General features: G+C 48.1%; 1 protein-coding gene across 3 annotated transcripts in view; it reads right to left on the reverse strand.

Moving 5' to 3' along the window:
* The window catches only part of GPR161 (G protein-coupled receptor 161), a 50,287-nt gene that overhangs the window by 22,622 nt on the left and 349 nt on the right, over positions 1-27,316 (reverse strand). For 2 of the 3 annotated variants that reach the window (XM_029934979.1, XM_029934980.1), the window contains exons 2-3: positions 25,921-26,028; positions 25,615-25,742 (exon numbers count right to left, since the gene is read on the reverse strand). In XM_029934979.1, the coding sequence (XP_029790839.1) occupies positions 25,615-25,630 (16 nt within the window). In that variant the 5' untranslated portion in view covers positions 25,631-25,742; positions 25,921-26,028. Of the gene's footprint in view, positions 1-25,614; positions 25,743-25,920; positions 26,029-26,894; positions 27,105-27,316 lie in introns of those variants that run through there. The other variant, XM_029934978.1, reaches the window with a different exon arrangement.

Consider the following 27,316-nt stretch of genomic DNA (forward strand, 5'->3'; position numbering starts at 1 on the left):
ATCCTCTTTCCCCTGCTCTCTGCCCCTCCCACTTGTACATGCTCACTCACTCTCAAAAATACACATTAAAAAAAAAGATTCCTTCTCCCTCTTGCTCTGTCCCTCCCCTGTTCACACATATTTGCTCGCTCACTCTCTCTCTCAAAATAAACAAATATTTTTTTTAAAAGATCATCAAAGAAACTATTCTGAGTTCCTGGAGCAGAGTTTCAACAAGTACAATTCATCCTGAGACATCATCACTGCTCTTGTGAGATGTGGTGGCAGAGGCCAAGAAGCCAAGCATTAATTCTAAATAGGTCAGTGCAGGCGCAGTTTGAGCTCTCGGTCCGCAGACGCCACTCTCTACAGGGCGCAGTCCCTGCTCTGAGGACACTGGCTCGAAATCTCAGCTAAAACTCAAGGTTGACATGTTACCATTAAATCCTACAGATGCATGTTCCTCCAAAGCTTTCATATACTTCAACCAGACAAAAAAGTCCCACAGATCACTTCCCCCAGCTGCTCTTGTTCCAAACAGAGGACACCAGACAGAAAGACTTCTCTCCATGAGCCAGAGGACAAGGACCCTGGTGCCTGCGCTGCCCACACGCAGCGCAGAGCCTTCCCCACAGCACCAGGACCAGACGCCTCTCTCCAAACCCCTCTGGCCACAAGGAGCAGGTGTGTTAGGAGGCGGCCTTTCTTCCCCTTCCAGAAGTCCTAAGTGTTGGTTAGAAAGCTTCCCTTTACAGTGAGCCTGACAGCAGTGGGTCAGAACCACAGACCTGAGCAGCACCAAATAATTCTTTTTAAAAAAAATTTTTTTAATGCTTATCCATTTGAGGGGGGCAGAGAAAGAGGGGGACACAGAATCAGAAGCAGGCTCTAGGCTCTGAGCTGTCAGCACAGAAGCCCAATGCAGGTCTCGAAACCACAAACCGTGAGATCATGACCGGAGCCAAAGTCGGACGCCCACCTGACGGAGCCACCCTGGCGCACCAGCACTGAATAATTCTAATCCCCTCCTCCACCTGACAGCCTTTCAATGCTTCACAAGTTTCTTGCTTTCCCTTCTCCAGATTTCATCTCCCAGGTTCCCAATACAATTTCTGGACTCTTCACTAATTCAGACATCCTGCTTTGGATTTGTTCACAAATGACTAAGACCTTCTTGATCTGTGGTCCCCCAAGCTGAATGTACCATTCTGGAGGTGGTCTGGTAAGTGGGAGCAATTTTCTCCACCACTGGGACAATGTCCTTTACTGTTCCTTCTAGGAATGCATTTTCTTTCAGCAACCATATCATCACACACATATATATATATGAATTTCTGTGAAGGCAGGTATCCCAAATCTTGAACTTATGGAATTAATGTTTTTAAGCCTAAATACAACACATTATTTCTAATACATTTTATTTTGTGCATTTTGGCCCATATTTCCAGGCTGTTGAAATATTCTGAATTTTTATTAAGTTATACAATTTGTTACTCACTCCAGCTTTGTGTGATGAATATACTTTATAGGTATGCCTTCTATGTCTGTGTCTTTATAAGGTTACTTGGGGGTTTTGTCTTCATTTTGTGAGTTCTGGATGTTAACTTTTTTTTTTTAAGTTTATTTATTTATTTTTGAGAGAGTGGTGGAGACAGAATCCCAAACAGGCTCCTCCACACCAGCAGCACTGAGCCTGACACGGGGCTGGAACCCACAAACTGTGAGATCATGACCTGAGCCAAAACCAAGAGTTAGACGTATAACTGACTGAGCCACCCACATGCCCCAACTCTCTCTTTTTTTTTTAATATTTATTATTTATTTTTGAGATAAAGAAAGCATGAGCAGGGGAAGGGCAGAGAGAGGACAGAGGATCTGAAGCAGGCTCTGTGCTGACAGCAGAGAGCCTGATGTGGGACTCAAACTCACAACCTGTGAGATCATGATCTGAGTGAAAGTCAGATGCTTAACCAACTGGCTGTTTGTTAACTCTTATAAGTGAATTATAATTGATGTCTCAAAATAAAGGTCCTACATAAGCTTATTATTCTTAACTGCACAACTGGTAACATGGTGGTAAAGAAAACAAACTTTGAGTCATTAGACAAAGGACAAACTGGGAGAAAGCATTTATGACTTATGTCACAAAGAAAGGACTAATCATTTTAATTTATAAATAATTCCAAAGAAATAGAAAAGGTGAAAAAACAGAAAAGTGAGCAAAAGATATAAACAGAAAAAATGTGCACATGGCACATTCTCCAAGATAGATCACATACTAGGTCATAAAACAGCCCTCAATAAATATAAAAGATCATACCATGCACATTTTCAGATCACAATGCTATGAAACTTGAAATCATAGGAAAAAGTCTGGAAAACCTCCAAAGACATGGAGGTTAAAGAACACCCTACTAAAGATGAATGGGCCAATCAGGCACTTAGAGAAGAAATTTAAAAATATATGGAAACAAATGAAAAGGAAAATACAACAATCCAAACTCTCTGAGACGCAGCAAAAACAGTCCTACGGGGAAAGTACATTGCACTCCAGGCCTATTTCAACAGATCAAGAGACTATAGATGCTGGCAAGGATGTGGAGAAACGGGCACCCTCCTACACTGTTGGTGGGAATGTAAACTAGTACAGCTGCTCTGGAAAACAGAGTGGAGGTTCCTCAAAAAATTAAATATAGAACTCCCCTATGACTCAGCAATAGCACTGCTGGGGATTTACCCAAGGGATACAGAAGTGCTGATGCATAGGAGCACATGTACCCCAATGTTCATAGCGGCACTTTCAACAACAGCCAAATCATGGAAAGAGCCTAAATGTCTGTCAACTGATGAATGGATCAAGAAGATGTGGGGGCGCCTGGGTGGCTCAGTTGGTTAAGCACCTGGCTTCAGTTCAGGTCATGATCTCACAGTTTGTGGGTTCAAGCCCTGCACCGGGCTCTGTGCTGACAGCTAGCTCAGAGCCTGGAGCCTGCTTCAGATTCTGTATATCCCTCTCCTTCTGACCCTCCCCTGCTCACATTGTCTATGTCTCTCAATAATAAATTAAAAACACTTTTTTTTAAAAAGATGTGGTTTATATATACAATGGAATACTACATGGCAATGAGAAAGAATGAAATATGGCCATTTGTAGCAACGTACATGGACCTCTAGGGTGTCATGCTAAGCAAAATAAGTCTGGCAGAGAAGGACAGATACCATATGTTTGCACTCATAGGTCTAACAGGAGAAACCTCACAGAGGACCATGGGAAGGGGAAGGGGGGAAGAGAGTTAGGGAGAGGGAGGGAGGCAAATCATGAGAGACTCTTGAAAACTGAGAACAAACTGAGGGCTGAAGCGGGAGGGAGAAAAGACAGGGGGTGATGGACATGGAGGAGGGCACTGTGGGGAAGAGCACTGAGTGTTATATGGAAACCAACTTGACAATAAACTATAAATTTAAAAAAAATAAAGCAATATACATTTTTCTTCAAAAAGAAAAGAAAAAAGTATCCAACTTACATTGGGTTGGATCTACACTGTCCACATCAAGGTTGACACAGTATTTAAAAATATGGCTGAACATTTTCTAGAATTAAAGAAACATACGAGTCCTCAAATGAAAGGGCATATAAAATTCTAAGAGTAAATCAGAAAAAGTCTACACAAGGCACCTCACAGTGAAAAATGTCAAACACTATAAGAAAACAGTAAAAGCAGATTTTTCTATAAAGAAGTAACAATTAGGGACTCAGTCCACAAAGTGTCCGACTTTGACTCGGATCATGATCTCACTGTTCCCAAGTTAAGCCCTGCTTCAGGCTTTGTGCTGTCAGCTCAGAGCTTGGAGGCTGCTTCGGATTCTGTGTCTCCCTCTCTCTCTGCCCTCTCTCGCTTGCATTCAGTCTGTCTGACTCTCCCTCTCAAAAATAAATGAACATTAAAAAATAGTTTAAAGAAGTAACAATTAGATAAACAGCAGCCTCTTCTTTTGAAGAAAACAGAAAATAGAGGCCAGAAAACCATGGAATGATCTCTGTAAAGCACTGAGGAAAAGAACTCTTGCCTTCAAGTTCTACATTATCATTCGGGAGAGCACACAATCTACTTCAAAGCAAACAAAACCTGAATGTTTACTCACAGTCCCTGACTGAAGATCCACTTAAAGGCACATTTCATGAAGGAACTCAAACCCAAAAGTAAGGGGTAGGGCGCAAGAAACAACTGTTAGGAAAGAAACTGGTAAATATATGGATAAATCTAAATAACAACTGCCAAAAAAATTAATTTAAATTTAAAAAGTTAAACATCAACAATAAATCTTGTAGCTAATTTGAGAGCTTTTGAAAACAGGGTGAAATGAAAATACAAAGCAAAACAGAAGCTCTTAAAGGCATGGTTAGAGTAGAAACAGTCCAGGGGAGTAGAAACTTTGCTTCTAGCTGTTTCCCCAGCACCTGGACACGTGCTGGGCTCACAGTAGGTACACGCAATCATGATGTGTACACAAAAGACTAGCTTCTGAAAGTTTGTTATTGTTAGGACAAATAGGAGCGTCAACAACATGAAGGGAACCATGAGGAGAATTAGAATGCAAAAGTTCCAATCCAAAAGACAAGGGGAAAATGCATAAAGTACTGCTGGCCCTGCCCCTCCAGGGGCCCTGGGCTGGCTCCCTAGGGACCCGGAGGACCAGAGAAACCAGGGCTGCAGAGCCCGACCTTTTCCAGGAGGCAGAGCAGGCGCTGGTCCAATGAGCTGCCCACCAGGGAAACCCAAAGTCCCAGCCTCTGCTGGGAGGCCCGCAGTGGGGAGGCACAAGCCCCAGCAAACCTCCCAGGGGGGCACCTTAAACGACCCAGAGAGAGAGTGTCCTGGCAGGCAGCCATTTCACCCAGGGCCTGACAAGCCGGGGCCCATTGATGGAAGGAAATGCACGCATGACTCACACCGCGGCTGTGCGGGCCCCTTCGCCGCCAGACACAAAGGGGCTCCAGAACTCCCACACCCCCTGCGCCCTGCCCTGTGCTGCACCTCCCAGAGAGAGCTCGGGTGTCACGTGACCGGGGTCCCACCAAACCATCAGAGTTACCCTGGGCCGAGAGCTCTCCCTCTCGGGTCCCCAGGGAAGGCTCAGTGCGGCACAGCCACTCCTCCTTCGGGACCGCCTCGGTTCCCTCAGCCATTCCCAAGGACAGTGGGCGGCCTGCTGGACCAGACTGCCAGCAGCAGTGGCTTCAGGTCATTCAGAGCCAAATCCTGACACTCAAGCGAGTGACCGGTATCATTTTGGCTTAAAAAACAAGACAACCTTACAGAATGCTAAGACAGGTTATCTATTGTGTTCCATAAACTGGTTTGCATGGTAATTTCCAAGAAGTCAATTATAGAAGTACCTTTATTTGCAAAAACAGAATTACTCTGATGTAAGGGTGGATTATCTTTCTTGTTTAATTGTGCAAATTTGGATATTAATATTTTTTATGTTTTATTTTTTATATTTGAGAGAGAGAGAGAGAGCAGAGCGCAAGCGGGGGAGGGGCAGAGAGAGGGAGGCGCAGAATCAGAAGCAGGACTCAGGCCCTGAGCTGTCAGCACAGAGCCCGATGCGGGGCTCAAACTCACAAACAGCAAGATCATGACCTGAGTTGAAGTCGGACTTTTTAACTGACTGAGCCACCCAGGCGCCCCAGTGCAAGTTTGGATATTGATGGTCTCACCTCATGGTCTTACCTTGAACTGATTTTCCTCAACTTTAGTGGGTGTCCTTCCTGCTCAGACTGTGGTAGCCCTGAACTTGCCAGAAAAAGACGATGTGGCCTGGGGGTCAAGCGTACAGATGCTAAGCCAAATTGCCTGGTTTGAAGCCCCGCTCCTCTACTTATTCGGTCCATGCGTTCTGGGAACTTCTGTTCCTCATCTACAAGAAAATGGTCCTCCTCACGGTTATGGTACCATCCAAGCGAGTTTCTGCTGATTTGAACGAAGGGCCCAGAGCAACAGCGGGACAGGCGGGCCCTGGCCCCATGCTCGTGGGAGGACCTGAAGCGTTTCCTGATTTCAGTATGGGAGAGGACCCTTCCTGCACATTTTGGCCACGGCCACATGGCCAAGGACTCTGGCTGGAACAGCTCCAGGACAGACTCGCTTCCACAGGTCGGGAGGCTGAGGGAACGCAGGCCAGGGGCTGTGTGGCCATGTGAGGAGAGTGCTCCCAGGCACGGAAAGCTGAAGGAATGACAGCGAGAGAGAGGGAGGGAAGGGGAAGGGGGAGAGAGACTGCAGTGAGCCCAGCCATGCGGGCTGGCCTGGCTGAGTAATCTGGGATTCTGAATCCGCTCCTTCTCTAGGGTGCATTTTCTCCTCCCATGAGGCTAACTGAGCTGGATTTCTGTCACTTGCAATTTAAAGAATCCCAACTAATACTCTGATATGCCACAATCTGCATACAAAATGGCAGGACCCCCCCTTTTTGGACATCAGTACCAGGAACCTTCCCTTTTTCAGGATTGGGCCGACTCCTAGGCATGGCCCTGCCTACTTCAGCCTCCTTCTTAAAACCTCATCCTTTCCTTGTTGCTGAAGTGACTCCTGGCCGCTAGTGCCGTGGGCTCTCGTGCGGCGGCGCACAGCTTTGCACCCCCCAGCGTGCAGCCTCTCTGGGATCAGGAGATCCGTGTCCCAGCCCACAAGCCACTACAAAGAGAGGGAGGCCTTCCCTGCCCTCCCCCCCAGACACTCATAAATGAGGCCACCAAAGGGACAGCCCGAGAGCCTGCAGGCAACAGGCCCAGGCTCAGGCAGGTGCTGGGAGGCCACGGTGATCGGAAGGTGGCAGTTCTCTTGACACCAGTCCAACAAGCGACTGCTGGACATGACAAGACACATCTGTCCTCCCTAGAAGTCTTTGCTAGAAAGGTAATTTCTTTCCACCGAAGGCAAAAGGTTCTCATCTGACCTTCAATATACCCGAGTTGGCGTGGCTCACGCTCACCTCCACGGACACCATCTTTAAAAGCCTGAGCAGCCCGGATGCTGGGGCCACTAGATGTCCTCTTCTAAAGAAATTCAATGCTGGGTGCCTGGGGGGTTGAATGTCCAACCTCGGCTCAGGTTCTATGATCTCATGGTCCGAGAGTTCGAGCCCCACGTCAGGCTCTGCACTGACAGCTCAGAGCCTGAAGCCTTCCTTGGATTCTGTGTCTCCCTCTCTCTCTACCCCTCCCCCACTCATGCTCTGTTTTTCTCTCAGAAATAAACATTTAAAAAGTTAAAAACAACAATGACAAAAATCAAATGCCCATCAGATGCCAGGTAGGTGCACAAGATATTCAAAGAAGCGCCCCGCCCCCCAAGAGACCCCCCCCCGGGGGGGGGGGTAGTGCTCCTACACGCCACTCCAGACAAGCCCAAGTGAGGTCACTGGCGAAGTCACTGTCCTGCTATTTCGGCAGCTCTCTTGGGGCCTCTTCATCTCAGCACCTCCCAGCACTTTTGACACATCAATTACCAGCTGGGGGGGTGGAGGGAGCTGGGAAGAAGGTGCTAATAACTACCTTGTTGTGCACAAAGGTACGTGAGAGAGACAGCAAGCCCCCACCTCGTTGAGAGCCAGAGAGAGATCACAAGGCCCCTGGGTCTCCCTCCACCCTCCCCTGGCACCCACATGAAAACTGTCCCAAACATGGCGATGTGGCCTCTGCAACCCCACAGGGAGGCCCACCGGGTGGGCCCAGAGTCTGTTACCCCGCACGGTGCGCTCCACCCTTGTCCCCACAAGGGCACCGCAAACCCAGTAATGTCCTGGTTCAAATCTCTCACTTCATGTGCAAAGCAGACCTGAGCTCTGGTCTGGTTGGGAAAATGGGCATTTTTTTCTGCACGAGCGGAAGGACAAAAAAACGACAGCCAGAACCCTAAACGACCCTAAGTTCTCAGTCCCCGACCGAGTTCCTGATTTGTCTGCAGGAAAGAGGTGACTTTGGTCCCCTCCACATGGACATTACCCACTTGAGCACATTACTGCCCTTCACAACAGCCTTCGGTAGAGACTGGGAGGCTGGAGCTGGGGCTCTTCACCGACTGTGACGCCGTCCGCAGGGGTCAGTGAGGCTGCCTGGCATCTTTCCAAAGCCAAGCTCTTGATCTTCCCTGCAGACCTTTCCCAAGGCTTGGTCCTTGATCCGTCCCTTTCTCCCTATACCCTTGAGCATCGCATCCATTTCACGTATTGCTTAATTATCTTTCACTAATAATAAACAGTATTTGCAAAGCCCTGTGCAACACACGATGTGTCCTTACGTGAATCATCTCATTAGATCTCCCGGGTAACTTTGAGAGGGAGGAATTACTCTTCTCCCCATTTCAGAGAAGTAGCAAAACATCGGGTTAAAAGCATGACCTCTGGAACTAGAGAGCCTGCGTTCAAATCCCAGCTCTACTACTTACTGGCTCTGTGACCTTGACATGTGACTTAAACTCTCTGGGCACCAGCTTCCCCTTCTGTAAAATGGGGATAATACTCTTGCTCAGGCATCTGCCTCCTAAGGCTGGTGGGAGAAGTCAATGAGTTAATATTTGTACGGTGCTTAGAATAGTGTTTGGGAACACGTGTTTGTTAAATAGATAAGATGGGGAAACTGAAGCTAGAAAGGTTAAGGGCCTCGTTCAAGAGAATAGGTAGTAAGCTTGGTACATCACAGGAGATTCGCCATCGAGTGGTCTCATCTACACTCCAGATTTCTGACCCACCAACCTCTTCGCGGGCCTTCTGTCTGGCCAGCCATGCTGTGTGCTCCCATTTCCCACTGCTTTTGCTTCTGCCTGTCTTCTCCTTGGAATGCTCTCCCTGATGGATGAATAAAGATTCACTAAGTCCAAAATATGCTCCAGATCTACTGGTCTGATAACTTTATTGAAAGAGGGAAAGAAACAAACAAGTAAATGGGGCAGCAGGAGACTTAAGCCTAAAGAACAAACAAAAAATATACCAAGTCACGACATGGAATTTGGAACTGATTCCTTGGATATGACATCAAAGGAACAGGCAGAAAGAGGAAAAAAAGACAAACTGGACTTCATGAAGACTTAAAAATCTGTACATCCAAAAATACTGTCCACAGAATAAAAAGGCAACCCACAGAATGAGAGAAAATATTTGCAGATCATATATCTGATTATGGATTAATATCTAGAATGTTTTAAGAACTCCTAAAATTCAGCAACCAAAAAGATCCCACGTCCAAAAAAGATACATAAATGGCCAACAGGCACATGAAAGATACTTAGCATCACTGAGCATTAGGAACAGTAGATAAAACTACAAGAAGATATTATCTCCTACTCATTAGAATGGCTACCAAATAACAAGTGTGGGTGAGGATATGGAGAAGTTGGAGACCCTGCACCCCTGCGGGAACGTAAAATGATAGGGGCGCCTGGGTGGCTCAGTTGGTTAAGCAGCTGACTTGGCTCAGGTCATGATCTCCCAGTTCCGAGTTCAAGGCCCCCATCGGGCTCTGTGCTGACAGCATGGCGCATGGAGCCTGCTTCGGATTCTGTGTCTCCCTCTCTGCCCCTCCCCAGCTTGTGCTCTGTGTGTCTGTCTGTCTCTCTCTCTCTCAAAAATAAATAAGAAAACATTAAAAATGATAAAGCTGCTGTGGAAAACAGCATGAAGTTTTCTCTAAAAGTTAAATACGAAATTACCATACAATCCAGCAGTCCTGCTTCTGGTGATAAACCTCAAATAACTAAAAACCTCAAATAACTAAAAGCAAGGTCTCTAAGAGCTATTCGTACACCCGTCTTCCTAGCATGATGCACACCAGCTGAGATGTGGAAGCCACCCAAGTGTGCCCTGACTGATGAACGGACAAGCAAAGCACGGCATACCCCCATGACAGAATAGCAGCCTCCAGAAGGAGGCTCCGACAGAGGCACCTGTGTGGCTCAGTTGGCTAAGTGTGACTTTGGCTCAGGTCATGATCTCACAGTTCGTGGGTTCAAGCCCCACATCGGGTTCTGTGCTGACAGCTCAGAGCCTGGAGCTTGCTTCAGATTCTACATCTCTTTCTCTCTGTTCCTCCCCTGTTCATGCTCTGTCTCTCTCTGTCTCTCAAAAATAAATAAATGTTAAAAAAAAAAAAAAAAAAAAGGAAAAGGAGGCTCTGACAGAGGGTCCCACATGGGTGACGTGGAGGATTCCATGCTGAGTGAAATAAGCCAGTCCTGGACCGCCAAATACTGAGTGGCTCCACTTAACAGGAGGTGCTTGGAGTAGTCCTAATTACAGGGACGACAGGAGCCAGTGGAGGGAGGAAGCTGGGGAATGGGGTTAGTTTTACAAGATGACCAGAGGTCCCAGGAGGGGGGGCAGGAAGAGGTGCCCAATGCGAATGCAGTCAACACTGCCGAATCACACACTTAACAAAGGCTATGATGGCAAGTGTATGTTAGAAATACTTTAGCACGGTAAAGAAACAGAAGAACATATTTATCGGGGTCCCTTCTCTTGTCCCCCCTGTCCCCACAGGGTGTGGAGAGCTGCTAAATGCACTGCTACAGCATGCGCAGTAGCCTCCCCCCACCCCCACACCCCTGCAGTGCAGGAGGCCCAAGTGGGTGGGTGGGTGACTTCATAAGCTCCTCCCCCAGCAAGCGCGCTGCACCGCCCCTCCCCCCCAACCTCCCAGCACTCAGTAAAACAAAACTCAACTTTCTTGCTCATCAGGCGCCTCTGCTGCCGTTGAGCAGGCTGGACACTATGAGGAACACCGTGTACTAAGCCAGCTTGGAGTAGGAGCCACACACTGTCAGCTGAGTTGTTTCAAAGGGCCACTGGCCTGGCTCCCAGGCCATCAGCAACCACACCGCGTGCCGCCAGCATCTCCCGGAAAACACGGACGGGACACTGTCCACTTCAGCCTCCCACAAGGTCCGCAAACCACCAGCGGAAGTCTCCCGATGAAGACAACTTAGCAGGGGAGAGTCCTATGCCACGAGAGAAAAGCGCTTTAGGAAAAGGGGGAGAAAGCAGCAGTGGGGTCCCCATAGCTCTCTGCACAAGATTTAGCAACCTGAAGGTTGACCACGACTCGACCAGAGAAATGCCCAGCTGTACACTAGGCATGTGTCTGTCCTTCGCCAGGCCACCGGCCACCCCAGCCTGCACCACAAGAGTCCCCTGGGGGAAAGAAAGGCAGACACACCAGCTTTTCCGGGGCAGGCTTAGGGCACCCTGCCCAGTGCTGGTACCCCAGCAGCTCCTAGAGGTAAAGCTGGGTCACCCCAGGTCAGAAGACCCCAGGCGACCCCTCTTACCTGCCGCTGCTGCCAGAGGTGGGTGTGGTGAACCAAGGGTCTGGTCACAATCCCCTGATCAGGCAGAGAGGAGCCAATGCCAGCCCCCAGAGCTCCCGACTCATACACCCAACTGGCTACTGCACAGCCCCAGCTGGAAGTCACCAGCACGGAGCACCTAGCACATCGGAAATCAGACCTCACATCTCTCAGGCCTGCCTGGTCCACATTCTTCCTCATCTCCTGTTACGGTTCCCCCATTCTTCCAGACCCTAAACCTGGGAGTCACTCCTGACTCCTCACTTTCTCTCACTTCCTCCTGTCTGGTTCATGAACAAATCTATCGGCTCTAATTTTGAAATGTTTCTAGAATTCAAGTCTATGTCTTACTATCTCTCCCACCATCACTCCAGCCCAGGCTTTGTTACATCTTCTCACGATTATTAAAATAGCTTCCTCACTGGCCTAACTGCGTCCGCCACTAACCCCATTCTCAACACAACTCCCAGAGAAGCCTGTTCAAACAGTGGGAAGAACAAATGAACAAGTCACAGCTTTACTTATAACCCCAAAAAGGATCCCCAGATCACTCAGAATACATACTGCAGGTTCCTACGTGACCTGGCTTTCCATTACTGCTCCAACCTTATAATAAAAATCGCTTTTTACACCCACTCCAACCACACTGGCTTCCTCACTATTTGACAGATACATCAAGCATACATCTCCCTCAGGGCCTTTGCACTTGCTGTTTCCCATACCTGGAATGTCCTCAGCCCCAGAGATCTTTGTAGGTTGCTTTCCCACTTCTCTAGGTATTTTTTTAATGTTTTTATTTTGAGAGAGAGAGTGCGAGAGCGAGCGCGTGCGCGCACGCAGGGGCGGGGCAGAGAGAGAAGGAGACACAGAACCAAAAGCAGGCTCCACTCTAGGCTCGGGGCTGTCAGCACAGAGCCTGATGCGGGGCTTGAACCCACGGACCATGAGATCATGACCTGAGCCAAAGTTGGACGCTTAACCAATTGAGCCACCCAGGCGCCCACCCCCCACTTCTTTAGGTCTTAACTTAAATCATCTTTTTGGCAAGGCATTCCCATCCCACACTACTTTTCATACCCTCCTCCAAAACTTTGTGGCCCCACTCTCTTCCTTTTTCTCCTTAGTGCACCTGTGCATACTTACTAATCTTGTTAATGCCTTCCTCTCTCATGAAGCCGTATGCTCCATGAATGCAAGGAACTCTGGTCTACAAATTTCTTCACGGGCTTCGAGAGCAGTGACTGACAACTGACAGGTACCCAATATACGTGATAAGTTAACTGAATATCTGGATGAACCACAGGACGCTGGGCACCCTGGCATAGCAGGCATTTCTTGCTTTGCAGATCCAGCAGACACTATTAATTATCCAGTCAATACCCCCCTTGCCCCTCTCAACAGAACTGTGACTTGCTGTGGGGCGCACTAAATGTGCCCACGATAACAGACTCCCTGTACAGAGCCTGGGTGGCCGTTAGACCTGGTTTCAGTCAACAGAAGTCTACAGCGTGGCAAAAGGCTACCCACCCCTGCCGTTTTCCCTCCCTCTCCCTCCTGACTGGAACTCAAGCTCAGTGCTTACAAGTGAGGCAGCCACCTTCTCTCCAGGGAGCTGGAAGTCCCATGCAATTGGTCTGTGACCCAAACCGCATACTGAACGGCGAGGCCTCCGTGCCCACTGGCCAACCCCTTTTCGGTGGAGAGCAGCGCTAACTTGATACATAAAGGTGAGAAGAGACACAGAGGAAGGCGAGCCTGCTGCGCATGAACGTTGCGGTGCAATCCCATGGCTGGTGGGAACTGGTGCTGCGGGTCGTGGTTCATCTAACCGTCGTCCCCTTCCCCTCGACCCCACGGCCATCCCGACTCGCTCGCCCTTTCCTGTGATAACTCTGCACAGAAGCAAAGCCTCTACACAGGAGGAAGAGAGGGCCTCCAGAAACAAGTTCTTTTCCAAAAGGGCGCTAAAACCTGAGCTAATCCTTGGAAATGGCTCATTCTGGAAAGCCGAGTTTTAGGAGTTGATGGGTTTTTTTTTCACCTTAAAATATCAAAACTCTTTATTTTAAACCTTTAAGCAAAATTATGAAAATCTTTCATACATTTCTCTATATTTTTTTCTTTAATAGTTTATCTATCATCAAGTTGGTTTCCATGGAACAGCCAGTGCTCTTCCCCACAAGTGCCCTCCTCCATATGCCCATCACCCATTTTCCCCTCTCCCCTCTTCCCCATCAGCCCTCAGTTTGTTCTCAGTTTTCAAGAGTCTCTCATGGTTTATCTCCCTCCCCTTCCCCAACTCTCTTTCCCCCTTCCCCTCTCCATGGTCCCCTGTTAGGTTTCTCCTGTTAGACCTATGAGTGCAAACATATGGTATCTGTCCTTCTCTGCCTGACTTATTTCACTTAGCATGACACTCTCAAGGTCCATCCATGTTGCCACAAATGGCCAGATTTCATTCTTTCTCACTGCCACGTAGTACTCCATTGTATCGATAAACCACATCTTTTGATCCATTCATCAGCTGATGGACATTTAGGCTCTTTCCATGATTTGGCTATTGTAGAAAGTGCCGCTATGAACATTGGGGTACATGTGCTCCTATGCATCAGCACTCCTGTATCCTTTGGGTAAATCCCTAGCAGGGCTATTGCTGGGTCCCAGGGGAGTTCTATCGATAGTTTTTTGAGGAACCTCCGCAATGTTTTCCAGAGCGGCTGCACCAGTTTACATTCCCACCAACAGTGTAGGAGGGTGCCCGTCTCTCCACACCCTCACCGGCATCTATAGTCTCTTGATTTGTTCATTTTGCCACTTGGACCAGCATTTGGTGCTATCTCAGTGTGGTTAGACATTTCTCTATATTTTAAAGCCAAGGATACAAAACATCATAATTTTCATGAGGATGATTCAAGATCATTAAGTACCAAGATAAGTGGGATTTTGATTTGGAAAAGACCTTCGAGGTCAATTCTTTTTTTTTTTTTAATTATGTTTTATTTATTTTTGAGAGACAGAGTGTGAGCAAGGGAGGGACAGAGAAAGGGAGACACAGAATCTGAAGATGGTCTCCAGGCTCTGAGCTAGCTGTCAGCACGGAGCCTGACACGGGGCTCGAACCCACAAACTGTGAGATATGCCTTGAGCTGAAGCCAGACACTTAACTGACTGAGCCACCCAGGTGCCCCCTTCGAGATCAATTCTAATGCAACCGCTTTCTTCTGAAACCTCAGGGAAGACTGTGACACCTGTCCATGGCCACTCTGCTAGAGGATTTCCACCATGAGCGATCGATGCCAGATCGGAAATACAGTGATTCCCTCAAGTCAGATGAGGTAAAGGTATATCCTCTTACACCAAACGCGCCTTTAAATTCTCTACTTCTTATACTTTCTCTGCAACGCTTTTCAACTTCTTGCTTCCCCTTTTCCCTACACAGAGTATCCTTGGCTACAGTTTTCCTCGTCTAGCTTATTAAAAATCTGCATAAAGCAAGAGCTGATAATACTGTGGGGAGCTCATCTGTGCAAAGATCTCCAAGTATGGTCTCTGTCATACATATGTCATTGCCCCCTGTGCCTTTGGGGACAGTTAATTTTCCACTTCTCAACACTCCACCATGTAAGTGACATAAGAACTGTATTTATATGGCTTAGGTAACTGGCATGTTCCAGAAAAACAGGGGCCCCTGAAACAGCTCAGTATCTAATTTTAGTATTAAGTCGTAAGAAAATCAAGGTTGCTGAGCCCCGTTGAATTTTATGCCACCAGAAAGCCAGATTTATCAGTGCAAACAAATATATACTGAACGTCTATCAATTTCCAAAAGGCCAAGCCTAGAAAGTATGAACTTTCTGAAGAGACTACAGGTACATGTGTGGGAGAGATCCGCACAGGCCTGTAAAAGACGGCAGAGTGTTACCTGTTCTTGGCTACCTTGATTCTTTTACGTTTATTTCCTCTATAAACTATTCTATCACACATCCTCTAAGCTGTGAATTCCCAAACTGCAGGTGGCAGTTAACTGTAGACCAAATAAATAATGTCTGGCACACATGTGAACTATTCTTAAAATGTCTTAAGACACTACTGCAGTCAATAAAACTAGAATTCATTTTCACATGGTTATTGATTCAAAGCAGCTTTTTGTAGTGAAGCGTTTTCTCCAGCGGGAGTGAGATTTAAGAGGGAGGTGGACTGGGGCACCGGGGTGGCCCGGGCGATCGAGCATCCGACTCTTGGTTTCAGCTCAGGTCAAGATCTCATGGTTCTTGGGATCGAGCCCTGTGTTGGGTAGGGTCCTCTCCCTCCCTCCCTCTCTCTCTCTCTCTTTCTCTCTCTCAAAATAAATGAAAAAACTTTTTTAAAGGCAGTGGGGAGGTAGGTCCACACAGCCTAGAAAGCTTGGCACTCACAACCATAGTCATTCCAAGCCCCTGACCTCCCCGTTGCCACTTATGTGGATAACATCTAGCTCAACGTCCAGATTAAGAACAATATTCTGAAGAAAACTTTCTGGAACAGTCCACCCTCACAGTGACCCTTACTACCTCTTACTATGGAAAGCCTTCCTTTCACAAGTTATTCTCTCAGACATGCATGTCTTAGCACAGTTTCCATTTTATGTAAGGATAACTACTCCTCCAGAAAACATGAATTCTTCTTCAGTTTCCCCTTTGCATTCCTGACAGCACTTTGCATGTGGGAGAAGATATTTTATATACCCCCTACTCTTTAATATCTGCTTCGATCTGATATGCAAGAGAAAAAATAGTTTCTGGAATCCTGACCAAACCTAGGTTTGAATTTCACACGACCTTGTGCACGTCTCCTAGCCTCTCTGAATCTGAAATTCTCCCTGAGGAAAGAGACAGTGGAATTAACCTACTTTATGTGATTGTCCAGAGGAATATCTGACCTCACCATGGCAGCTAGGCAATGAAAAGAAATAAAATGCATCCAAATTGGAAAGGAAAAACTAAAACTGTCACTGTTTGCGGATGACACAATATGATATATACAAAACCTTTAAGATTCCACCAAAAAAATATTTTTTTAAGTTTATTTATTTATTTTGAGAGAGACAGAGAAAGCACAAGTCAGGGAAGGGCAGAGAAGGGGAGAGGGAGAGAGAGAAGCCCAAGCAGGCTCTGAGCTGTCAGTGCAGAGCCTACTGTGGGGCTTGAATTCATGAACCACGAGACCATAACCTGAGCCAACTCAGATGCTTAACCAACTGAGCCACCCAGGTGCCCCTCCACCAAAAAGCTATTACACTAATGAATTCTGTAAATTCGTAGGACACAAATTAACATACAGAAACCAGATGCATTTCTATACACTAATAGTGAGCTATCAAAAAGAGAAATTAAAAAACAATCCCATTTATAATTGCATCAGAAACAATAAAATACCTAGAAATAAACTTAACCAAGAAGCTGAAAGACCTTTACTCTGAAAACTGTAAAATATTGATGAAAGAATCATCTTCAGATGACCCAAATAAATGTAGACATGTACCATGCCCATGGACCAGAAGAATTAACACTGTTAAAATGTCCAGATTCTACAGATTCAATGCAATCCCCATCAAAATACGACAGGAAAAGAAAACACTGTCATTTTTCACAGAGCTAAAACAATGAATCCTAAAATTTACACGGGACAACAAAAGACCCCAATAGCCAAAGAAATCCTGAGAAAAAAGAAAGCTGAAGGCATCACGCTCCTTGATTTCACAGTATACTATAAAGCTGCAGTAATGAAAACAGTATGGTACTAATATGAAGCAGACACCTAGGTCAATGGGATGGAGTAGAGAACCCGCAAATAAAACCTCACATATGGTCTATTAATCTATGACAAAGAGGCAAGAACATATAACAGACAAAAGGCAGTGTCTTTAATAAATGGTGTTGGGAAAACTGGACAGCTACATGCAAAAGAATGAAACTTGGGCCACCTGCTTAAACCACACACAGAAAGGAACTCGAAATGGATTAAGGACATAAATGTAAGAACTGAAACCTAAAACGGAAACATAAAACTTCTAGAAGAAAACAATGGGCAGTAGGCTCTTCCACACTGGTCTAAGCAGTATATTTTTACTTTTTTTTAAATTAATTTTTTTAAACTTACATCCAAGTTAGTGTACACTGCAATAATGATTTCAGGAGTAGAAGCCAGTGATTCATCCCCTACGTACAATAAGCAGTAGCTTTTTAAACCAGTCTCCTCAGGCAAGAACAACTCACGTTAAATAAGTGAGGCTACATCACATCAAAAAGCTCCTGCACAGGGACGGAAACCATCAAAAGCCAGCCTACAGCAATCCTATTTGCATTCAGAGGTTAATATCCAAAATTTAGGAATGCAACTTAACATCAAAACCACAAACAACCTGATTAAAAAACAGGCAGAGGACTTGAGTAGACATTATTCTGCAGATGACATCCAGATGGCAACCGGCGCGTGGAAGGGTGCTCGACGTCACTCCCCACAGAGCAAATCAAACCCACAACGAGCTGTCGCCTCACGCCTGTCAGAACGGCTAGTATCAAAAAGACAAAATTAACAAGTGCTGGCGAGGATGTGGAAAAAGGGAGACCCCGCCCACTGCTGGTGGGACTAAGCTGGTGCGGCCACTATGGAAAACACTATGGAGGTTCCTCAAAAACTAAAAATTGTACTACTACACGATCCAGCAATTCCACTTTGGGGTATTTATCTGAAGAAAATGAAAACACCAATTCAAGGAGAAATGTGCCCCCCTACGTTTACTGCAGCATTATTTACAACAGGCAAGACGCGGAAGCAGCCCAAGGGTCTGCCCACAGATGGACGGGTGAGGAAGACACCGTATGCACAGAAATGATGGAGTGCTTGGCCATAAAAAAGAATGAAATCTTGCCACTTGAGACAACGTGGATGGACCCAGAGGCTATTATGCAATGTGAAATAATTCAGGGGAAGACAAATACCACATAGCTTCACTTCTACATGGACTCTAAAAACAAAACAAACAAACAAATTACCAACAGACTCATGGACACAGGAAACTGTTGAGGGGAGGCTGGAGGGGCCCGCGAAGCAGGTGAAGTTTTACAATCTTCTAGTTGTAAAAGAAGTAAGTCACAGGGACGTAACGTACAGCATAGGGAACACAGTGGTAACTAGACTTACTGTGAGGTCATTTCATACCAGGAGAAAGGAGAATTTACAGAAACGTGAAAGCAGGTGGTGGAGTGGCTGTCAGAGGATAAACTCAAAAAATGTTTAATATACTTAAGACATGAAAAGAAAACTCAATTCTTTTTTCTCCTCTCCAAATTTTAGTTACTGCTGAGACATTTCATTTGACCACTTAAGTGCATGGCACAGAGAAAGGACGCACTGCAAATGGAGGCGGCTGGGCTCCACGCAGGGCTTGGGGCTTCAGGACTTGAACCTGACTACTCGATCACTGGGGGGGGTCCCACCAGTGAGGAGTCACCTCAGTGGTCAGCAACAAGGGCAAGGGCGCCCCAGCTGAGGCAGAGTGGCGGGCCCTCAGCTGGGAGGAGGAGGCTGATGTTCTGTGCACATAACCCCTACCCTGAAAGAGTAAATATCATTTTTTTTCAAAGTAGGCTCCACACCCAGCACAGAGCCCAATGTGGGGCTTGAACTCCTGACTCAGAGATCGAGACTCAGACATTTAACTAAGCCAACCAAATGCCCCCAAATCTCATTTTTTAAGAGAGTGTCAGGATGGCTGGGGAAAGTCTGAAAATGCCCAAGCAGAAGACTCTACGTAACAATCAAACCCAGGGGCACCTGTGTGGCTCAGCTGGTTAAGAGTCCTACTTTGGCTCAGGTCACGATCTCGGAGTTGGAGCTCAAGCCCCAAGTCAGGCTCTGTGCTGAAGCTGAAGCCTGCTTCAGATTCTGTGTCTCCCTCTCTCCTCGACTCTTCCCCGCTTGCGCTCTTTCTCTCTCTCCCTCAAAAATAAATATTTTCAAAAAAATTAGAAGGAAAAAAACAATCAAACCCAATCACTACCCCGATAGTTTACATCAGTGTTTCTCAAAGGAAGGGCGCTCTGCCTCCCCTCCCACCCCAGGGAGGGGTCTCTGAAATGCCCGGGGACATTTTTGGCTGTCACATCTCAGGGTATGGCTCTGCCATGTAAGGCCAAGGACACTGCTAAACATCCCCCTACGCAGAGGACAGCCCCTACAAAAAGAATTACCCAGCCCAACATGTCAACAGTGCAGAGCTGGAGAAATCCTGTTCCACCACAGTACCTTGGGCTTGCTGCACGTACTTACAGATAGATCGAAGGAAAGAGCACTCCCCTCCCTAAAACACACACATGCACGTGCACACGCACACGCGCACACACACACAGGCACACACACTCCAAGAAAACAAGAAGAGATGAAAACTATGTAGAGAGCAAGACTAAGGTTACTTCTATCACAAGATAAACAGTGGTACCATGTTAATTCTTTTTTATCCTTAATTGGTTGTTTTTTTCATCATCCTCCCAGAGCCCAGCACACTAAATTCATACCACTAAAATTGAGAATATTATTTCTCAACGTTTAAAATTTTTTTAATGTTTATTTATTATTGAGAGAGAATGAGCAAGAGCATGAGCAGGGGAGAGGCAGAGAGAGAGAAACACATAATCCAAAGCAGGCTCCAGGCTCTGAGCTGTCAGCACAGAGCCTGATGTGGGACTCGAACTCAGGAACAGCTGAAGTCGGACTCCTGACCGACTGAGCCACCCAGGTACCCCTATTTTTACATGTTTTAAAGTAATATCACTTCTGAATCCTTTTTTTCTGCTGACTGTATCTGAGACAGACATCACCACAAATAGTCCTGCTGAACACAGGATGTCCCCTCCAACCCTTCCCACACGGCTGCTGGTTCCTGGGCACTGCTCACCCCCCTTACCCAGCCCTCACTCAGCCACCCCTAAGAAGGTTTCCTGAATACCTACTCTGTGCCAAGCTGAGACACGGCATCGAACAAGGTTACCAAAATCTCTGCTCTCCTGGAGCTCTGTGTGGGGTAACTTTGTGTGAGCTTCACAGGGGTGGGGACATAGATAGTAAACAAATCGACAATGAATATACTAAATAATTCCAGATGATCCTAGATACTATGAAAAAACATACAAGGGGAAAGAAGGAGGAATGGATGAGTGGACTAAGTGTAAGTAATCAGAAAGTCTCTCCCAGGTAATATCTGATCAGAGCAGAGAACAATGCAAAGGACTTTCAGGCTGAGGAAGAGCCTGTGCAAAGGTCCTGAGGCAGAATGAACTGGATAAGTTTAAGGCATGGTGAGACCACTGGAGTGAAGTGGAGGAAGGGGAAACAGCAGACCACCGAGTAAAGGACAGACCATGGAGGATTCCACGGCCATGGTGAGAAGTGTGGATGAGAACTCATGTGTGACAGAGGCCCCTGGAACAGTGTGGCTGACATGTTTTAAAGGGCCACTCTGCTGTCACGTACAGAACAGGTGTAGCGAGCGCACAGGCAGGGACACCAGTTAGCCCAGGTGACCGGTGAAGGCTTGGACCAGGCTCGTGGTAACGGGGTGGTCTGAAATGAGCAGATGCATTAACCTCCAACAATTCAGAGCCAGAAGCGGCCCCAGGAGCAGCTCAGCGCGGCCATGTTATCTTACAGATGATGAACCGAAGCTCAGAGTCACCTATGTCATTACTGGTAGAGCCCAGATGTCCTGACTCCCGTCGCCACACCTTTGCCCTTACTGGCCATCCCGGGGCTGGGTGGAGAGTGCAGGAGACAGGCAGAAATAGAAATCCTCTAGAAGGCAGGCCCAGTTAAGTGTAAAATAAGGGACTGTCTTGTTTGGGGCATGGATGACCTCCACAGGATGGATGACCTCTGCCGCAACTCTAACAGGTCCTTCCTGGAGCTCCGCCCAGCACCTGACGCCTTCACTAAGTCATCCTCTCCTGAGACCTCTGCCCGCCCCGCCCCCTGCTGCTGCTTCCTCCTGCTTCTCCCTCCTTCCATTTCCTTCCGGGCTTACTGGCCTGCAGTCACCCTGCCCTGTCTCTATACCGCCCCCCACGGTGCCGTCTGTGAGGCCACTCCTTCCCCATCTGCGGAGGAAATCGACTGCTCACCTCTTCCATGTCTTTTCCCTGTGCACTGGGAGCTGCCCCTGAGTTTCCTCTGCAGAAGCACCCTTCACAGACCCAGAGTTCATGCGTCTTCATGGATGTGACACATAATGTATGCCTCACCGATCAGCACATTCCAAACCTCTCTGACCCACTCAGCCGACCAGACATAAGGGGAGACACCCAGCTCCCCGCTCCAGCTGGTTTTGCACCTGCAGCATCCCCTAGCCAAGACCAGAGCAGGTTAAGAAAATGGGTCCTGATGAAATCATTTGAACCTGGAACCCAGGCCTGAAGCCAGATACACTCTTGAGTTTTTAATTTTTTATTTTGTGAGGCCGGGTCGGAAGAAAGGAAAGGGAGAGAGGAAGAGAGTGAGGGAGGGTGGGAGAGAGGGACGGAGGAAGAGAGGGAGAGAGAACACGTGCACCCCAAGAAAACTCTGAGCTCAGCATGAAGCCTGACACAGGGCTCAATCCTACAACCCTGGATCATGACGTGAGCCAAAGTCAAGGGTCAGATGCTCAACCAATGGAGCCACTCAGGTGCCCCCACTCACGCTTTCTGCTGACATGAGCCAATCACTTTCCTTTCTGCTGAAGCCAACGTGAACTGGATTTTCCACACTTGCAGAAGGAGGAGTCCCACCCGATACCCCCCCCCCTGTACGCACTCTCTCTAAACCCCCCTAGACAGCGATGAGTCCAAAATCCATCTACAACTCTTCAGAGCTCCGGATTCGTATCCACCCACCTAGTAGATGTTTCCTCCCATATGTCCCACTCGGGCACCTGCATAGAACATGTGCAAAACGGAACTCATCATCCCTGCTTCTACCATCTCAATATGCTACTCTTCATGGTTTTCACTACCCTAGAAAATACATCACTGCCCACGCAAAGCACTCAAGACAGAAACCTAGGACATCAGACCACACTCTTGCCAGGTAGTCCTGATGGGACTGACATGAGCTGTGTGGCCTTGGCTCCTGAACATGTCTGAGCCTTGGATCTTCATACGGACTCACTAGGTTTCAGGGAGGTGCTGTATGTAAAGCAATACGTGTTGGTCAGTTCCATTCCCCATCACAGACATCTAGTGCCCCGCGAAATCCTGACTCACAAGTTCATCGGCACTGTCATTACCCCAGCTTACAGCCTTGCCAGCTTTCCCCGCGAGGACTACCAGACATTTCCACCTCCTCGTCTCCACACCCTCCAGGATTGCTGGGCCGAATGACTCCTGACCAGCCTGCTGCCACCATGCCGGGCTCTGTCACCCGCAGAACCTATGCACGGGCACGGCCTCCCACCGCAGCCCTCCAGAACCGATCACAGGTCTCCAGGTCCACCTTCTGCCGCTCTCCACTTCCACGACTTCGCACGGCAATGTGTCCGCTGTCGGAATGCCCGGTCTCCCCCTCCTCCCACCTAGAGAAGGTGAAGGTGTTCATCCGAACACCCAATGAAAAAAAATCCCTCTAAAAATGAAAGACAACAGAGATGCCACATTGGCTAACGAGGCTCACAAGCAAATTCAAACCCTGTCTTCCCCAGAGGAGGGAACCTGAAAAAAGAGGAACAGGAAAGAAACAATAATTTAGAACACTGTTAAAAGAAAAAAAAAGCAAAGAAAGAATGGCGAGGAAAGAGAAAACATAAGAACAGTTAATCTTGCGACAGGAGAAGACCTCCAAGACAAAACAGGAAACTTGGGGCTCGCAGAAAAGTAACATAGACTCAACCACGTAAAAAGTTATAACCCTGCAGAAAGGTATGGTAAGTAAAGCTAGAGAAGAAAACAAAAGGCAGGACATTTAATTTATGAACAAGGAAAGGATTAAAGTCCAGAATTTAGAGAGAGCCTCAAAACCTGATAAAATCACAAACAATGCAACAGAAAAACTGAAAAAGGATTTCATGGGCGATTTAAAGGCGTGTAGATAGATTAAGCTGGTTTCTCAGTGCAAACTTGGGAAAACCTAAACTGCACGGAGCTTTGGGAGGGAATGATCTCTAAGACATAGGTGTTTGGTGTTTTGTTTTAACTCCAGAAGCAGAATAGGGTATATCGTATGCCACTGTATTTTTTTTTTAGAGGGAGAAAACAGAAGACACATTTTATTTGGCTACAGCCACACAGGCTATCTCTGGATGAATATACAAAAACCGGCAAAATTCATTATCTCCAAAACTGGGTAAGAGAGGGCTGAGAGAGGAGGAAGATACTACCTTTTATACCCTTTGAATGTCATGCTTTATAAATACCACCTATCCCCAAATGCAGTACGCCAAACACTACCCATCCCCAAACAAGTAAACCTAAGTAAATAAATTCAATCTCTTTTCTGCACAATCTTGAGATCCCAATAAACAAAGAGAATTCTGCTTAAATAAATGCTTAAAATAACATATCTTCACCTGCTTCACTTGCAGGAATAGGTTTATCCAGAAATACTCTCATGTACATGAGATCTTGGGGGTGCGTCCCTGCCCTGCAGCCAGCGGCTTCAGACAGGCCCTTCTCGTGCCCACAGCCCCCTTGTAGGACCCCCAGTGCATGCCTGGGACAAGGCCAGGACGGGGGGCTCACGCCACACTTGGGCACAGACGTCGGGGAGGAGGGTGGTGCCTGGGTGACTCAGTCAGTTAAGCCCCTGACTCTTGGTTTCGGCTCAGGTCATTGTCTCACGATTCTTGAGTTCAAGCCCTGCATTAGGCTCCATGCTGAAAGCACAGAGCCTGCCTGAGATTCTTCCTCTCTCTCTGGCTCTTCTCTGTTCCCTCTATCTCTCAAAATAAATAAACTTAAAAAAATTTATAAGTATCAATAACCAATGTACCACATACACACCCAGACTTCCAGACTTGAGGGGGGGCATATACTTAGGCACTGAAGAAGGCCTACAAAATAACACATTTGCAGTGGTTACCTCTGAGGTGAGGAGAGGGAGTGGAGGAGAAGTGGAGGGAATTTTATTTTCCTGTACACTTCTATATTTTTTAAAATCTGTAATAATAACTCATGCTTATGAAAAAGTTACTACATCCTAGGTATGCTTTCCTTTTAATGTTTTATTTATTTTTGAGAGAGAGAGAGAGAGAGAGAGAGAGAGAGAGAATGAGCAGAGGAGGGGCAGAGAGAGAGGGAGACACAGAATCCAAAGCAGGCTCCAGGCTCCGAGCTGTCAGCACAGAGCCCAGCCCCGGGCTCGAACTCACGAACCGTGAGATCATGACCTGAGCCGAAGTCAGATGCTTTACCGACTGAGCCACCCAGGCGCCCCTCTAGGTATGCTTTCCATTATTCACCCACAGATGCAGGTTCGTAAGTGGCGGGCTAGGTGCCAGCTGCCCAACTTCAGATTGCGCTCTTGATACAGTGCTCTCTCACCTGTTCCTTGAATAAAAAACAAATGAATTGAAGGCACCCAATTCCTGTTTTACCCCCAATGCATAGAAAAATGCCTTCCTTTATGCTCCCAGCTTCCCAGAATGAATCTGCCATGAACGCCTGCTGAGCCCATAACTGGCCAAGGAAACAGGGAACAACCAAGTTGCAAGCACCCTCTTGGTGTCAGACGGTTGTCCGACGAGACTGGCACTGGCTGAACGAATGAAGTGCTCAGTCATTAAGTCAGCCCTTCCTCCAAACTCCAGCCACCACTGATAGCAATCTCCAGTTTTGCTGATGCTTTTTTGGTCTCAAACAAAAACAGATGGAAGACCCTTCCCCACCTCCCACCCCGCTCCAGCCATGCTTCAGCGCATCTTCGAATGACAGCAAGTCCTTCCTGAGGTGTAACCCAGGGGTGGTAAGTTGCCAGTCTGCAGGCAACGACCAGCCTCCACACATAATCTGCTTGCCCTGCATGTTTTGAAAAGTGTTTTTGAATTAGTTACCAACCTCAAAAACATGAAATTTCTTTTCCATAAAAATTTACAGCTTCCCCCAAAATTCAGGTCAAGCAACAATGTGCGGGAGCTGGACTGCACCCACATCTGTCTCTTCACAGGGAGGCGTGCCCCCAGCCAACAGCCCCCCCCCTCCGGCCAGCACCCCTCCCTCCGCCCACCCTCCTCCTACAGGCAGGCCTCCTGACAGGCCCAGCCAGCAGCAGAGTTTAGACTACAGAACCGTACCTCCTTTGGCGGACATTTAGGTCAATCCCAGTTCAGCCCATTCTGCCTTTCATGGAACCAAAACAAAGAGCTCAGCTCCTCTGACCACAGGGTCCTCCTTCGTCTCTGATACTCCTCACCACGCAGGGCTGCAACACAAAGAGAAGGATATGAGTACCTGAGGCCTTGGATTTAGTTCCTCAAATGCCAAGCAGGCCTCTCTTTAGGGCGTCCCTAATCTCCTCGCCATGGCGGTGGAGCTTTGGGGCTGGGAGAAGTCCCGAGTTCGAGGACCCGCCTGTGTGATGCAGCCGACATGAAACGTACCGCTAAGTCAAAACACCTGAGTTTGATCCTGGCTCCTCATGGCTGGGCCAAGCACTTCCCTCTTGAGTCTGTTTCTCCTATAAAATGGGCTAATAGCACTTCCCGGAGCTGTTAAGTGAGTGAAACAAAAAAGTGTATATGAAAGGTCTTATAAACATCTAATAAGTACAAAAGAAGATAGGTGTGGACCAGAACAAGAGGGGCGACACAAATCCCAGTTAAAGAAAGGTGGCTGAAGAGCCCATGGCTCTGTGATCCGAGGTCCCCGGGCCTCCTCCTTCTGCCTTGAGGCCCCGGGAAATGCCTCTCGCTCCTCCCCTGTCTCAGTTGATCATAAAGGAAAGCCACGTTTTTTCCCCATGCAGTAGCCCACCCCAGCTCATTTTCAGGGCCAGGTCACAGGGAGGGAGGCTGGGCTGAACTGGCCACAGCCCTGCTGGGGAGGAGGCCCGGTGATGTCCTCCCCAGCCTGGAGCACGCTGAGACGGGCTTGCCATTATCCCCGTTGGTCACATCCAGGCACTGAGGTCCTTTCCCTCCAAAACCACACCACCTCCCTACTTCGCCGTGAGGAAGATCAAATGACCTTCTCTTGAAAGCACCTCCGCAAAAACGGATGAAAGGTACAATAGCGAACAGAAATAGCCACAGAGCTGTGATACAAAGTGATGCCAACGCACGGCTGGGCGGTTACTGGAAAGCAGACCTCTCGGGAGCGCCCCAGAGCATCCCAGTTACCCAACAGACATTCTCATCTTACATGCCTTTGTCAAAAGGTTGTGCGGGGTTAAGCCCTGGCCCAGAAGGCTGGCCAGGTCCCCCCAAAAGCTAAGCGAATCTCCCTCTGGCACATGTGAGGGGCGGAGGCGCCCTCCCCCCCGCACCAGGGTCGGCCCGGAGACTTCTGGGTGCGCCTCCCGCCCAGGCTGAGGGGGAGACAGCACCCTGAGCCCAACTTGGAGGATGGGACTCACCTGGTCCTCGAGGATTCCGGCCGAGGGACGAGGCCGCTTAGCCCCCCACGTCTATCCCAGAGTGCGGCGTGAGCCCGCTGCCCCGAGGGAGCTCGGCCCCTCACGACCGGGTCCCGGGCAGGCCCCGGGGGTAGTACAGGGGGGCTGCGGGCAGCGCTGGGGAAATGGGGTGGGCCGGGGGAAGGGCCTGTCCGAAGCCCCAGAATGCGGGCAGGGACGCGCCCCCAAGATGTTCCCACAAAGAGCTCCGGATCCCCACCAGCAGGCGAAGCGCGACCCGCAGCACAGCCCCTACCCGCCCGGGGGCGCGGAGAAAGGAGAGTGCCGTGGGGGCGGGGAGGCGTGGGGGGAAGGGGCGCAGAGACCCTCCCCGCCGCGCCCCCGCGCGCGCGCGCGCGTCCGCCCGGAATTCAGCCCCGCTC

Source organism: Suricata suricatta, chromosome 3 (assembly GCF_006229205.1).
Source record: "Suricata suricatta isolate VVHF042 chromosome 3, meerkat_22Aug2017_6uvM2_HiC, whole genome shotgun sequence".
NCBI lineage: Eukaryota > Metazoa > Chordata > Mammalia > Carnivora > Herpestidae > Suricata > Suricata suricatta.